The sequence below is a fragment of the Onychostoma macrolepis genome, chromosome 22, assembly GCF_012432095.1.
Source record: "Onychostoma macrolepis isolate SWU-2019 chromosome 22, ASM1243209v1, whole genome shotgun sequence".
NCBI classification, from domain to species: Eukaryota; Metazoa; Chordata; class Actinopteri; order Cypriniformes; family Cyprinidae; genus Onychostoma; species Onychostoma macrolepis.
Genome location: NC_081176.1, coordinates 20,248,015 through 20,264,256, shown reverse-complemented (window position 1 = coordinate 20,264,256; position 16,242 = coordinate 20,248,015). Strand labels below are relative to the sequence as shown.

The 16,242-nt window shown below is 37.5% G+C and overlaps 2 protein-coding genes across 2 annotated transcripts; both read right to left on the bottom strand.

The window, feature by feature from the left end:
* Positions 1-3,063: 3,063 nt before the first annotated feature.
* Positions 3,064-6,294, bottom strand: LOC131530047 (uncharacterized). Its single transcript, XM_058760106.1, has 2 exons — positions 5,223-6,294; positions 3,064-4,332 (listed from the first exon to the last, which is right to left on the bottom strand). The coding sequence occupies exon 2, from the start codon at positions 4,179-4,181 to the stop codon at positions 3,501-3,503; it is 681 nt and encodes a 226-aa protein (XP_058616089.1). The 5' UTR covers positions 4,182-4,332; positions 5,223-6,294; the 3' UTR covers positions 3,064-3,500.
* A 2-nt stretch (positions 6,295-6,296) lies between these two features.
* On the bottom strand, positions 6,297-15,613 carry LOC131530046 (granzyme B(G,H)-like). The gene is made up of 7 exons (XM_058760104.1): positions 15,304-15,613; positions 15,041-15,183; positions 8,602-8,696; positions 8,349-8,499; positions 7,861-8,002; positions 7,484-7,738; positions 6,297-7,381 (listed from the first exon to the last, which is right to left on the bottom strand). The coding sequence occupies exons 3-7, from the start codon at positions 8,660-8,662 to the stop codon at positions 7,223-7,225; spliced, it is 768 nt and encodes a 255-aa protein (XP_058616087.1). The 5' UTR covers positions 8,663-8,696; positions 15,041-15,183; positions 15,304-15,613; the 3' UTR covers positions 6,297-7,222.
* Between the last annotated feature and the right edge of the window lie 629 nt (positions 15,614-16,242).

Here is a 16,242-nt window from a genome sequence, read left to right as displayed (position 1 = left end):
GCACGTAGATAGACGCCACGTATACATATACATATACATATACATATACATATACATATACATATACAGGTGCTGGTCATATAATTAGAATATCATCAAAAAGTTGATTTATTTCACTAATTCCATTCAAAAAGTGAAACTTGTATATTATATTCATTCATTACACACAGACTGATATATTTCAAATGTTTATTTATTTTCATTTTGATGATTAGAGCTTACAGCTCATGAAAGTCAAAAATCAGTATCTCAAAATATTAGAATATTAACATTTGAGTTTCAATTAATGACCATCCCTACAGTATAAATTCCGGGTATCTCTTGTTCTTTGAAACCACAATAATGGAGAAGACTGCTGACTTGGCAATGATCCAGAAGATGAACATTGACGCCCTCCACAAAGAGGGTAAGTCACAGAGGGTCATTACTGAAAGGTGTGGCTGTTTACAGAGTGCTGTATCAAAGCATATTAAATGCAAAGTTGACTGGAAGGAAGAATTTGGGTAGGAAAAGGCGCACTAGCAACAGGGATGACTGCAAGCTTGAGAATACTGTCAAGCAAAGCTGATTCAAACACTTGTGAGAGCTTCACAAGGAGAGAACTGAAGCTGGAGTCAGTGCATCAAGAGTCACCACGCTCAGACGTCTTCAGGAAAAGGGCTACCAAGCCACTTCTGAACCAGAGACAACGTCAGAAGCATCTTACCTGGGCTGTGGAGAAAAAGAACTGGACTGTTGCTCAGTGGTCCAAAGTCCTCTTTTCAGATGAAAGTAAATTTTGCATTTCATTTGGAAATCAAGGTCTCAGAGTCTGGAGGAAGAGTGGAGAGGCACAGAATCCATGTTGCTTGAAGTCCAGTGTGAAGTTTCCACAGTCAGTGATGATTTGGGCTGCCATGTCATCTGCTGGTGTTGGTCCACTGTGTTTTCTGATGTCCACAGCCAACACAGCCATCTACCAGGAAATTTTAGAGCACTTCATGCTTCCTTCTGCTGACAAGCTTTATGGAGATGCTGATTTCATTTTCCAGCAGGACTTGGCACCTGCCCACACTGCCAAAGGTACCAAAAGCTGGTTCAATAACCATGGTGTTACTGTGCTTGATTAGCCTGCAAACTCGCCTGACCTGAACCCCATAGAGAATCTATGGGGTATTGTCAAGAGGCAGATGAGAGACACCAGACCCAACAATGCAGATGACCTGAAGGCCGCTATCAAAGCAACCTGGGCTTCCATACCACCTCAGCAGTGCCACAAACTGATCACCTCCATGCCAAACTTTCCAGAAGGCCAATAATTCACTAAAAATGTTATTGGTCTTATGAAGTATTCTAATTTGTTGAGATAGTGAATTGGTGGGTTTTTGTTAAATGTGAACCAAAATCATCACAATTAAAAGAACCAAAAACTTAAACTTCTTCAGTCTGTGTGCATTGAATTTATTTATTACACGAGTTTCACAATTTGAGTTGAATTACTGAAATAAATGAACTTTTCCACGACATTCTAATTTATTGAGATGCACCTGTACTTCCATTGCACTTTGTATTTTCCATTGCACATAGCTTTTTTTTCTAGATAATTTTCTGATTAAGTTTCAGATTACAGTTTTCAGACTGAAAATAGCATGCAGTGCAAAACCTGAAGCAATTTGACAACCCTAAGGATGCATGTTGTAAAAGTTGTCTCTAGATTTGCCATTTAGCTGATAAGCTCCAACCACAAGTGCAGAAGTTGAAAGATGCATGGTGTCATATTTAACGCTTCATAAGGTATTTGAAAAAGGAACTAGACAGAAAACAGTTGAGAGGCATTTTAGCATGATAGGTATTATGTTTCTGGCCTTTGTAGAAGTACAGCATGGGGTCATCAGCCTTTCGACATGAAGTATTATAGTTGAATATACTTTTCATTTCACAATAAAATAATTCTTAGACTGGTGTCAGGTGGATTACTGTTTTATTGTTTTATTTTATTTTATTGGTTTGTTTTTATCAGCTGTTTGGATTAACTTGGATCAATTTACTGTTCTTACATACAATTTTTGACACCTGTGATCAAGGCAAGAGTGTTTTTTAAATTAACTGAAGAGAATTAACATACCTTAATGCTTGTATTAACAAACAACACGTCTGGCAGAAAATCTATATCAGAATACCAATCTGTGGTAAACTTGAGAGGCACAAGATGTCTACAGGAAACCGTTTTTTTTTTGTTTGTTTTTAATCATAACTTTTTATCAGAATCTATTATCAAGTTAAAATTAGTTATAAAAAGAGAGAGGTCTTATCAGCAAGAAATACTCAGAATGAGCCTAGTGCTGTGTAAAATAGAAACTTTGCACCCATTGCAATGTTCATTTAGATGTGTTCTGTTCTTATTTAAACTGCTCTTTTAATTCATGACTTCTTGCCTTAAATGTGTTTATTTTATAAGTTTTATGCTCACCAAGGTATGGAGCCCTTTATAGGACATTGTGGTGGGAAAAATTCAGGGTGGGAGGAAAACATTTTTTTCAAATGTTTTGCGTTCTCTCACAAAACTTTTGAGTTCCCTCGCAAAACTTTTGCGTTCTCTCGCAAAACTTTTGCGTTCTCTTGCAAAACCTTTGCGTTCTCTTGCAAAACCATTTGAGTTCGGACAAACGCTTCCTGTTTACTTTGCAGCTTGCAGTGGTAACAGCTCGTATGTTCGCAATGGAGCGGTTCATAGAGTTTTATTTTGAACTTTGACTCAAGTATAAAAAATACAGTCAGACAGTGGTTAGTTCAAGGCACGGTTTTGGGACATTCTAAAACGCTTTAATGTGGCTTAATGTATTAAAACAGTGACATTAGGACCAAATTCGATAATAATAAATACTAATAAAATTGTTAGGTTTATATTAATAACCTTATTAATAATATTACTATTAATAAAGGAGAATAGCCCAGAATATGAATGCAACGGATTTGGTATTTTTAAATCACCGTTTTCATTATAGCCTACCTTAAGCGTTTATGGGAGAAAAAGCTTAGGCTACGTGCAGGCGTTGCGTTCATATTCTGGGCTATTCTGCTTAGTAATATTATTAATAAGGTTATTAATATTAGCCTAATAATTGTCTCACCATTCGATGAGGTACGTACTCTTTTCTCCATTCCTCATTGATAACACTTGCCTGTGCTCCTGTATCCCACAAAACTTCCACAGGAACTCCCTCCAGCAAACAGTGAACCAGGCATTTTCTGCCAATGAGGTTTATCAGTTTCACATATTGGTAAAGAGAAATGTCATTAACCGTCTTTTCCAAGTCATTCAGCTTCACAGTCTGCTTCGAGTAATCGAGGGGGGACTCTATTTCCTGGGCTACTGAGGGTCCCACCGCAGCAGCCCTCTCCCATTTCCCTGCTGTTCTCTGGGTCGCCGACATCCTCTGGACAGGTGTCCCTCCTGTCCACAACGAAAGCAATGTTCGCACTGCTCACCAACTCGAGCTTCCTGACATGCTCTGCATCCCTCAGTCCCTCAGAATTGTCTTCAAGGTTGAAAGAGTGAGATCTCGTTTTATTTCAAGCATATCTCTTAAATGGAGGCCTGGGCTCACCGCGCGTGTCACAGCCTCAATGATCTCTGTCTCTGGATGACCCTTCTGCAGTTCGGACTCAATCTGGTTCATGAGGCTGGTGTAGGACAGTTTCTCTCGCTGTCCTGCTTCCCCAATTTGTCCACAGATCCGAAACTCTCTCCTTAGAGTCACCTCAGGCAGCGCAGGTGGTTTATCTGTGATAGCTCTAGTCTCCTCCCTCAGACGTTGTTCCATTGCGACAATCTCTTCCTCAAGTGTCTGACAGGCTTGAGCTTGTTCCATCTGCAGTCTTGTATACTTCTCTTTCAACATGTCCAACTCATTAGGCTCGTCTGGTGGAATGTTCGATGCAGTTTCGGTTGACTTTATCACAGAGTCTATTAGCGACCGCAGATTCTCCAGACACTGAAGAAACACCTCTTTATCCTCTGTTTCTTCAATACTATCCAGCGTTTTTTCCATCAGTCTGATGAGAGCACGTCGTGTTTTGTTTTCAAAGCCTCCAACTGGCTCATCACATTTGAGATGTTTACAGACTGGAACAAGGTCAGAATTGTTCAGCTTCAGTAGTGCTACGCTGATCTGATCACGCAGCTCATCCATGCTTGCCATCTTACACTGCTTTGTTGTCTAGATTAGTCTCTGGAGCTCACTCGTTGTAACTTGCAGCTCCTGGCTAATTGGCTTGCCAAAATATGTAACACTTCCCAGGGTGTGGTAATAAATTCACAGAGGGTGGTTGCACATTTAAGGTGGATTTATTCTGAAAAATATAAATTAATCTTTTTAGTAACAGCACTCGTGGTTAACACACATTTACTCTCGCTCTGGAACTCTCTCGAGATTCAGCGAGAGAACAGCTTATTCTCAGCTTTACTGCTTATCGATACCGGTACTTATCGATACTGTTATCAATACCATTTGGTGCAAAAAGATATGATGTGAAAAGTTATTTTAATACTGCTGAATTTTAGCAACTGTATTAAAGTTCTTCAATCAGCAGTGAGTTATTTTTCTCTTTGAGTTTTATTTTATTCACACTAAATGAATAGTTCACCCAAAAATGAAAATTGTGTCATCATTTACTCACTCTCAAGTTGTTTTAAACCTGAATGCATTTCTTTCTTCTGTTGACCATAAAGTTATTTTGAAGAATGTGACTCCTTCATTTTCTTTAAAGGTCCCATGGCATGAAAATTTCACTTTATGAGGTTTTTTAACATTAATATGAGTTCCCCTAGCCTGCCTATGGCCCCCCAGTGGCTAGAAATGGCAATAGGTGTAAACCGAGCACTGGGTATCCTGCTTCGCCTTTGAGAAAATGAAAGCTCAGATGGCCCAATCTGGAATCTTCCCTTTATGTCGTTATACGGGGAAAGGTTACCTCCCCTTTCTCTGCTTTGCCCGCCCATGAGAAAATGAGCTACGACCGTGCGAGGCAAGCGCAATATTTTTTTTCCTCGAGAGACATCATGGCTTGCAAACGAGCGAAGCACGGCAGATGCTCAGTGTTTGGATGTACACTATAGCAAATCAGAGCAACATGAAAAGCTAACAACTTAGGCTAGCATTAGCTACATGATAATAACTGTAACAGCATACATAAACAAACCAACTAAAGTACCGTATCCAGACACAATATTTTAAACTAACCATTCGGAGACGTCCTGCTGTAGCCGCTGAGTTGCAACTTCTTCATCCGGTGCTTCTCCATCTGGATCAGATTCTGGGTCAAACTGAAAAGCTTGAACTACTGCGTGTCTACGAGCCATTGCGATACATCCACTGTCAACATTAGCGCTTGGTACCATGGCCGTAAGCTGGTTAAGGCCACACACCCACCCTCCACCTTGCCCCGCCTCTCTCCTCCTCATTAGCATTTAAAGCTACAGACACAGAAATGGCACGTCCTAAGGAAAGCTCATTGTGGAACTGGCTCGTAGTGACTGAAATTCTGCACCAAGGCTGAATTTCGGGAAAGAGACTTCAGATACAGTACTAGGGACCACTTAGGCCTATATAAAAGCATCCAAAAAGCAGCATGTCATGGGAACTTTAAATGTAAAGATGGGCTTTCCATCCACAGACTTCTTACAACTTTGCCTTAGAAACATCGCTGCTAGTGCCTTTATATAGTCTGCCAGCTCTGTCTCCATGTTTTCTCTGAAGACTTGGTTGGCAAGTTCTGTTCTCTTATACCCTGTCTTTGTTACTTCTCCTATCTTTTTCTTCTCCATGAATCTTTTCAAGGTCATCCTGCAGATCTTCATCTCCCTTGCCACCTGACGTATGGTCTTTCCTAGTTGCACCTCTTTCACTGCTCTGTCCAACTCCACAAGAGGAGTTGAAGCCCTGTCTGTTTTCCGTTTATAAGTGCGTGGCATGATGAGTTTTGGTCTAAAATCAAGAATTTCACATAGTTTAAGTGCTAAAATGTAAGAGTACAATGTACAATTGCAAATTAACAATATGTTGAAAATAATCAAAAGTGGGGGTGAGTTGTGCCACTGGCACAACTTAACCCAGGCCCTTTGGCACAAATCACCCCGGACCCACAAGTTTGAAAAACTATCATGATCCAGCAGTTAAGAGCTAACATCATGCTAACTGTATAGACTCATTGTGTAGCCTGCTAAAGCACTAAAACGTGTGAAATGTTTTCAAACGTATCTATAATTGTTCAGACACTACAATCAAAAAACCTTGATCATAGAAATTTTACTTTGAAAGGAAAAAAACAGTTTTTTGAGCTAAAATGTGCTTACCTCTCATGCCATGTGTCTCTCTTCTTTGGAGGATGAGTAAAATGGATGGCTTTTCAAAATTGTGGTCACATGACCAATTTCTTTTATGGTATTCCAGAAACAAGGGTGGAACTACTTCTCCCCTGGCACAAATCACCCCACTCTCCCCTATGCACGCTTCAAGTGTAAGCACTCCGAATAAGCACGTCAGAACAGCGTGCGAATGAAACGTTTAACCGGCAAGGCTTTGCACACGCAAATAATCTACTTTTGTGATTGCGAATAAGTGCAGTGTCTCGTGAGTGTAACTCTACCGCTGAGTTAACATTTGATGTCAAATTATAATAGTATCGTAGTCCGGTATTGACTCAATTACATACCGGTCCAAAAAAATACCGGTTCTTGGTACCCATCCCTAACTACAACACAGCGTTGTGACACCAGTCTTTAGTGTCACATGATCCTTCAGAAACCATTCTAATATGCTGATTTGCTGCTCAAGAAACTTTTGTTATTATTATCAATGTTAAAAACCATTGTGATACTTAATGTTTTTTGTGCAAATTGATACATTTTTAAGGATTTTTTTTATTTGAATATAAAGTTTAAAAGTACAGCATCTCTTAGTGACCCCAAACAGTGGGGTATATTTTCCTTAATTAGAAAAAATATATATTTCTTTTATAGTCAGTGGGCATTTTCAATAGCATTCTGTAAATGTTTATGATGGTTATCTTCAAATATCAAATTGTCTGTTTGCAGTTTCATATCTGGTTTAAAATACCATTTCTGATTCATTTAAATCTTTACCAACTATATCAGTGTATATTATGATTATTAAAAGAAGATTTAGAGGGGAAATGAACTCAACACATCTGCCAAAAAATCACCCCATTTTATCTGCAAGATTCAATTGACATTTCCAATTATGTTCTTTATCCATGGAAGATATGCTGAAATCTTAGTATAAACTTCAGGTAGCTCAGGTGAATTACAGACATCAGGGTCACCGAAGGATGTGATACCAACTGCAGTGTCTCCACAAACTAAAGGACCTCCTGAATCCCCCTGTTAAGAAACAGATCAACACTTCAGTCACATGCTGTCATAATTCATGACTAACACTTGTTTAAACAATAAGATTTGGTGAATCAAATATTCTTTACATACATCACAGCTTCCTCCATTGCCATGTACACACATCATCTGTGAAGCGGAAAAGTGCTCCTTCCCCCATTTACTTTCACATTTCTTGTTATTCATGACCGTCACGTTTGTCTCCATGAGGTGATTGCTTTTCTTGCCTTTAGTTTCTAAAAGTCCCCAGCCTGCAATACTGCAAACAGAACCTGCTTCGATATCACCTTCTTCCGCTGGTATGGCTATCCACTTGATATTGTCATTCAGTTGTACATTTTTTTCTAACTGTAAAAAAACAAAACAAAATGCAGCATCATTAATAAAAATGTGATTATCTTCTATAATATACGGGCTGTTATTCTGCATGAAGGTTTACTAAAGTCAGCTAAATAAGTATGGGTTGTTACCTTCAAAAGCAGGATGTCATTATGAAAAGATTTGTTGGTGAAGTCTGGATGCTGATGGTATGAATCCACTGTGAATCGGACTGAATTCTCACTCTTTTTTCGTAGGTCATGCGCACCTAGCACAACCGTCACAACTGGAGCACTAATAAAAAGACAGGTTTTATTTATCAATAACGTTTTTCAAAGTCTGTTATATTCATAAGTATGTTCTGAAGTAACTTTGCAATTACACAACAACTAACTCTCATTAGACTATTAGTAGACTGTTAGGTTAGGGTTGTGGTTACTAGAACAAGTTGACATACTTGCAAAGTTACTTATAGCCAATATAACTGTTATCAGATATTTAGCAGGCAGTCTACTAACGCTCTAATGACTGGTTGATGCAAAGTTACTTAGTTAATTAGTAGATTGTCCAAATTGGACTATCAAAATAAAGTGTTATATTATCTAATATATATAATTTGCTAAGTTACTACTTGTCTTACATGTTTCGGCAATGTGCAGCAGTCATGACAAATCTATCAGAGATGAGGAATCCTCCACAGATATGATGATCCTTTGTTTGAACAGACACCATGTAAGGTCTGGAGTGGGGTTTTGCGTCCCTGCCGTTCACTATACCCACATTCACACGAGCTGAGAGAGAGAGGGAGAGAGAGAGTATTAGTTATTATAGTTCCTCCTCACTGTCTTATTGTGTATGTGCTATATTAGTATTTTGTTTTGTATCAGTCTCACCAGTGAAGGTCAGGTGTGGCAGCAGAGAGACCAGCAGGATCAGAGAGATGATGGTCATCATGAAGACAATCAGTGAATCAATGAGATCTCGCTGGCTATATTCGATATAAATATCATAATAAGGAGGGTGGAGACACTGAGCTTCCCGTAACTTGTTACTTTCAGTTTGTGGTAACAGAAACTTTGTATAGTAATCAGTAGATAGTAATATTTGATAATACTTGTGGCTTGATGAAGCTTCAGTCTAAGGCTTCAATCGTCAAACCACAAAGATTTGTGCCATTTGATTAATTTGAAGCCATTAACTTGCAAACAGTGCACGGAGCCTTGAGCTCAAGGAAGCAGCATGCAAATCTAGCCATGTTTTTCTCTTACTGCATGAGATGAAAAGAAAGACATTAGGCTACAGTTATGTTTAGCTAATCATTAATATTACAATATTAATATTCCGGAAATGTTGGGACATTTTTTTAAATTTGAATAAAATGAAAACTAAAAGAATTTGAAAAATAATTTTTCAAAGATTTCTCCAGTTTCTCTGAATCTTTTGATGGTGTTATGCACTGTAGATGATGAGAGTTGCAAAGCCTTTGCAATTTGACGTTGAGGAACATTGTTTTTAAAGTATTCCACAATCTTTTTACGCAGTCTTTCACAGATTGGAGAGCCTCTGCCCATCCCTTTTATAGCTAATCATGTTACAGACCTGATGTCTGAATCATCTTACCTCCCAGCTGAATCTTTTCAAAATGTCTTGCTTTTTTAGCCCTTTGTTGCCACCGTGCCACCTTTTTTGAGACCTGCAGTAGGCATCAAATTTGAAATTAGCTCATTTAGTGGGTAAAAGTGTAATATTTCTCCGTTTAAACATTTGTTATGTTCTCTATGTTCTATTGTGAATAAAATATTGGCTCATGTGATTTGAAAGTCTTTTAGTTTTCATTTTATTCAAATTTAAAAAACGTCCCAACATTTCCGGAATTCGGTTTGTAAATAAACTTGTGCTTTGGTTTCAGATTTGGGTCTTTCTTGAAATAGCATGCAGAGCAAAAGCTGAGGCAGTTTACACCCTTTAGATGGATGTAGTAAAACTTCACACCCATTGTAGCAAAATCTGCCTATTAGCTCATGAGCTTCAACCACAAGTGTCAGACGAAAGCACTGGGAATTAAAAAGATGTAAAAAGAGGACGCATGGTGTCACATTTAACACATGCGAGTGATATTTAAAAGACAAACTTGAATATACATGGGATGAAAATAAACCATTAGAATCAGAATCAGAATCAGAATGAGCTTTATTGGCCAGGTTTATTCGTAAAATGTCAGAAAAATTATTCATAATTTACTGATTCTCCCTAATGCTTCTTTTTCTATTTTAAAGTTTCCTTGCCAAAAATCCTACTGTGAGTCATACCATTTAGCTTTGACTATATTCACAATATATAATGGCCATGTATATGTCATGCAAGTAATTTTGTGATCCATGTAAGTTTCATGATGTGTATTGTATGTATTGTATTGTAACATTAAAGCTGCAGTCCGTAAGTTTTGCCTCTTTGTCGCCATCTATGTTTGAAAACCTGGAATTGCAAGCTGCTTGCGGAATTATCTGGCTTGCTGGGTTGTGAGTTGGCACGGCTCCAGCGCGGATTAATCTAATGTTTTGAGGTGAATGTGTGGCAGTCAGTCACGCACCTGACTGCCACAGTGTGGATGTTTACTGTACTTTGCAATCACAGATTCTAACCTACGTCTTGGAATATATGACCCAAATACGAATTTTTCACCGTGTATTGCAATCTGAACAAGTAACAATTCTGCCACGTTTGTTCTGACCAGCTGAGGAAAAAAGCATTACAATAAATCGCGCTACCAATGGTGATTTAATCTAAAGATCAGTTAGCTCATATCACATCAAACAGTGCAAAGTATTATTATTGTTATACTTTATTCTCAAATTATTAATGTTAACAACATCAGCATTGCGTGACTATGAGTATAGTGTGTATTAGCGTGTAGATTTCAATTTCTGTACAGTCTAATCTAATTGTCATGCCATTCGAATTTCATATTAAGAAATTATTTTAACCAAAAAGCAAATTATTCTCCCTTCGAACTGGTTTTCTTTAAAATATAAATTTTGTGTAATCCCAGGCTCTGTAATCAGAAGCACATTTAAAACTGAAATATAATTTCATTTCATTCACATGTGTTTCATAAACACATAATCCTTTCTGGATTACAATCCGCCATCAAAATGATGCATTTAATTATTCTAGCTGCTGTGAGAAAAGGCTATAAACGATCCGTCACCTTCAGGATCCTAAGGCGATAGTTTTGAACACTGGCTGGTTATGTACTTGCTCATATATTAATTTCGGATCATTTTTAACCAAAAAAGTTATGGACTGCAGCCTTAAGGACCACTTTAGGCTTCATAAAAAGTGCACAAAATCAGTATTTTGTTTAGGCAGTATGTGGCAGTCGAGAAATCATGTTTCATGTGAAACTGGTCTAAAAGGTGTGCGTTTTTGCGCCAATGCATTGTTGAAGGTTCAGTGTGTCATGTAATATTTACATATAAAACTTTTACAGTCAATTAAAATCAGTAAGATCAATACATACTTTATTAAACCGCTTTGTCAAATTTAACGCATCCTGACGGAAGTGTCGAAATGCTGAATCAATTAATTCGCTTCCAAAAAAAATAAAATAAAATTAATTAGCTTCCAACAGCTCTTAAAGGGGTGGTTTACTGCAATTTCACTTTTTTCATTTTATTAGTGTGTAATGTTGCTGTTGGTGCATGAACAGTATCTGCAAAGTTGCTGGGCTGAAAGTTCAACGTAAGTGGAGATATCGTCTTTTAAAAACCAGGAAGTCAAAAACGACTCATTTGGGACTACAACGAGATACTTCCCGGGTTGCATACGTAACAAACCCATAAATTTGCATCAACCCCTCCCTCCGGAACATGCAAAAAAGGTGGCAAGGCCATGTTCCGCGGCTTTGTCGAAGAGGAAGAGTTATAGTGGAGAGTTGTAGCCATGCCGCTGAAACGGTGTTATTTTCACCCAGCTGTCAGGTCTTCTGTGTTCGGGCTTCCTACGGACGCTGTAGTTCGTCAACAATGGTTAAAATTTATGTTTGATTATGTTCCTGACAATTACAATCCTAATTCAGCTCTCTGTGCTGCGCATTTTACGGAAGACAGCTTCCAGAATCTACACGAGTTCAATGCCGGATTCACACAGAAACTATTACTAAAACATGGAGCAGTTACAACTTTAAAACCAGAGGCAGCAGTTGTTGGGCCACAACCTGTAAGTAAGATTTCATAATTTTAAATATATTTGCATGTATAATTTCAGACGTAATGTTTTAGTTTTATCAAGGACGTAAACAACGCTGGCTTTAGTAGCCAGTTAGTTAAATGCTATTTCGTGTGTCTTTGACAAACGCGTACAAACATTTTGGACCCAAATTTGTAATTATGTACTAATTTTGTAAATGTATTTTCCATGTATACTTTATGACGTAATTTTTCGATTTAATCAAAAACGTAAACACAAGCCAACGCTGTTTGGTTATAGTAGAAAGATAGGTATCTCATAAAACCGTATCTCAAAAGCTAACAAACAGCAGTAGCATTTTCAAGTAACAGCGTATCGAAATTCTTTGAGAGAATAATAAAAAAAACTTCCATTCAGAAAGGTTTTGTAAGAGCCGTGCTTGCGGAAGTTCTGCTCGACTCTCTTCATTACCGCTTTCTGGGTCTGATTCTGGCTCAAACTGATATGGCAATATTGACACCATTATTTGGGTCATTCTACAGAAACGTCCACTTTTCTGTCCCTAGACTTTAAAGAAATATTACAATTGAAATACACATTAGGGTTAAAAAAAAATTTATATTTTAAAATGAAACAATATGTTATTTGAACAATTACATCTTCCTGAGCCATTAATGTGGCATTATTTTTTTTTTTTATTAATTATATAGAATTCCAAGTACCACAAAACTGCTCGTCCCCACAGCTGTGTACAGCAGGAAAGTGCTTTATTTTGAGGTCAAAAACAGGATTTTCTACCATTTAAAATACAAAAGTCTATTCATAACTATCAAATATATGATATAAATGGCATAATGAAACAAAATGCCAAAAAAATATTATAAAATATATAATGAAAACAGTGGTCCCCTGGAGTTGTGTCACTGGTGTTACCGCTTAACAAAAGTCTTTTATTTTGGAATAATAAAAAAAAAATCACACTGATGACATCACTCGGCTTCTTCCTTCCTATTTTCTAAACATCTATGAAAAAAGGCCCATGTTTAGTCCACTGTTTCTTTTCAGTTATGATAAATTTTCTCATTTATCTCATGATTTCATATGAAGCTTTTAGTTGATGTCACTGGTGTGACCTATTTATTGTTAGGGAAATGTAAAAAAAAAAAAAAACTATAATACAAATGGATTAAACTACTTAATTTAGTGAGTATACCATGATTGACAACATGTGGCTTGATACCTTGCAGCAGACATTTTGTAAAATGCATTTTTCATGAAAATTGTCACTGGTGTTACTGTCACTGGTGTTACCTTCCTTATGGGTAACACCAGTGACGATCAGTATATCAGGTCTAATGTATGTCACTGGTGTTACTGTCACTGGTGTTACTGTGTTACTGTACTGTTTTTGTCTGTCACATTAAATAAATAAAACATAATCTCCTTATTTCTTGCATTTTCATTATTTTTCTGTAACTCTGACTACATGTGCTGAAATTTTTTTTTTAGAAATAATATTTCATAAAAACTTTCAATATTGCTAAAGAAGGTAACACCAGTGACAAAAAATGATACATGTGGTCTTGAAATAATTGCACAAAAAGCTAAAAAAAAATAATAATTGAGCTGTCATTTATATGTATTCATAAAGTCAAAAGGTAATCTGATAATGTGGTCTAAGTTTAAATGTAAAAAAAAAAAAAATTTAAGACATTTTGCCATACCAAAAGTGGACGTTTCTGTAGAATGACCCATTTACATTTGACCAGAGCACATGCAACTGTCGCCCGTAAAGGTAATGGGCGTGAAGTTTCCGGACAACGTGCAGTACGCAGTTTAGCCAATCACAACACACCGGCCCAACTAACCAATCTGAGCCCATTGCCTGTTTCTGAGGGAGTGGTTTCAGAGAATCAGGAAGTCAACCGGTCGTTCAAATGACAGAGGAGAAAGCGGCTTACAATAAAGGTGAAATATATGAAAAATAAGGCGTTTTTTAACAAACCAAACACGAAGACAAACACGAAGATTACTTTTATGTCACTGATCAGGCTTTTATAGGCCTATGTAGTTTGGGGTAACAAAAAGTTTTATAGGTTTGACTGAAATAATAATGCAATAACTGACACAACAAAACAATTGAAAAAAAACCAACAACAAAAAAAAAAAAAAACAGATAAAATCAAAAAGTAGCAATTGATAATATCTAAACATGTATCCAAATCCAAATGTAATCAATTTAATTTATGTGTGATGACAATTTCTTAAAGGGGGATTAATAGGAATTTCGCAATAGGAATTTAATAGGAATAGGGCTAATAGGAATTTCGCCTAGAGCGTCAAAATGACTAGAAACGGCCCTGTGTTAAAATATATAAAATAGATGCAGAAATGTGCCTAATAATATATTTAATTATACTTATATACTGTGCTTCGTTATATCTAGTGTAGTATGGATTCATATTATTTGATATCTAAGTGGACAGCATACTGTGTTTTTTTTTTATGTGGTTAAGTTACAAAATGTATCTGTAAAGATATAAACTGCTTCTGAAAATAAACTTTAGGGTGCAAATAACCTTTTCTTTTCTTCTTGTATTGATTTCTTTCCTTTCCTTTGTTTAAATTTATTTGGATAGTTATGATTCTATCCGCCCCGGAGGTACCACAAGATCCGGAACGGATCCGCAAAACGGGTCCGTAACGGAGTCCACTTGCACAGGGCAGCGGATCCGGAACAGAGAAGGATTACGGATCCGGTCCAGACCCTATCCGTATCCGCTAATAAAGCGATTCATCCTGCCGGATCCGATCCGGACCCGTTCATGAAGTAGCTCATCCGGCCCGGATCTGAACTGGATCCGTTCATTAAGTGGGTTTATACCTCATTTAAAATGGGTAATCTGGCCAAAACTACCTATGGAAATACCTAAAATAGAGCTGACAAACATTATGTAGACTAGATTGCTCTATAAAAGCTTAACTAGCCTATTCCATATGTCTCCCTTTATTAATATTAATAAACCAGAAAATTGTTCAAAACTTGAAAAAATCTAAACTTTTCTTGGCCAATAACAATGAAACGCTTTATAAAAATACCGCAAATTGTACAAAAACATTGTTTTATTTAATGAAAAACTTTACCTCTAAAAAGAAAAGAGGAGAAGTTGTAGTCTGTCCAGCAGGTCTGCCGTTTATCCAGTAGTGGACGACTGGTTTAATAAGCTGGTTTGATTGTAAGCGTGATAAAACTGCATTGTGGTCCTAGCCAGGGGCGTAAATTTCATCTAATAGTTGGGGGGGACAATAAACATAAAATTTCTCAAGAACAATTTTTGAAGGGGACACAAATAACACAGCTAAAATTGTACTTGTAAGGATAGGCTATACACAAAGGAAAGCCTTACTTGTAGCGGAGCCGACGAGACATGAGCCGAGCGGATCCAAGTGCAAGCTTTTATTAGTGTACATAGTCAATGTACACTAATAAACACGGGCAAGACACAAGAATTATCCTAGGGCAAGCGTGGGTCTTAGATCGGCGAACAATATCCAGAAGGCTTGACAAGAGGGGTAGTCCAATAATGTGAGCACTAATCCAAGCAGGAGTGAACAGTGTAAAATGACAAGACTAAAGAGAGAACCAAGGCAGGCTATAAACTTCAGGGTTGGCAGAGAGCAGGAAATAAACGACATACACAGACTAGGACCAAGATACAAAAGACTCAGGCAATAAACTAGAATAAGACTCAAACTTAGACTCAGAAAACACGGAAGGACTCCGTAGAGTAGCTAACACTAGGAGAGTGCTAAACGCTAGACCAGGGTTCCTCAAATCTTACCCTGGAGGTCCAATCCACTGCAGAGTTTAGCTCCAACCCTGATCAAACTCACCTGTCTGTGATTTTCTAATGATCCTGAAGACATTGATTAGCATGTTCAGGTGTGTTTGATTAGGGTTAAAGCTAAACTCTGCAGGAAAGTGGCTCTCGAGGTCCAGATTTGAGGAGCCCTGCGCTAGACAATACTCAGCACTCTGGAAGAGGAAGAACAAGGCATGTAAAGTGTGTATGATAGGGTTCAGTTGTGTGTATGTAATCAGTGCACTCAGCTGTGTAGTGTGAAAATCCATGTGGTGAGCTGGTGACCTCTGGTGGTGAGTGAACGGAAGTTCATAGACCGGATTCATTACATTACTACTAGTGTAGCACCATTATCCTCCTCAGAATTTTTTTCTGGTTCAATAAAAAAGCTGACTAAATTGACCAAAATATTCTTCTTCTAAAACCATTTAATTATAGCAATGTATTTGAAATAGTTTACAACAATATCCACCAAAATACAAT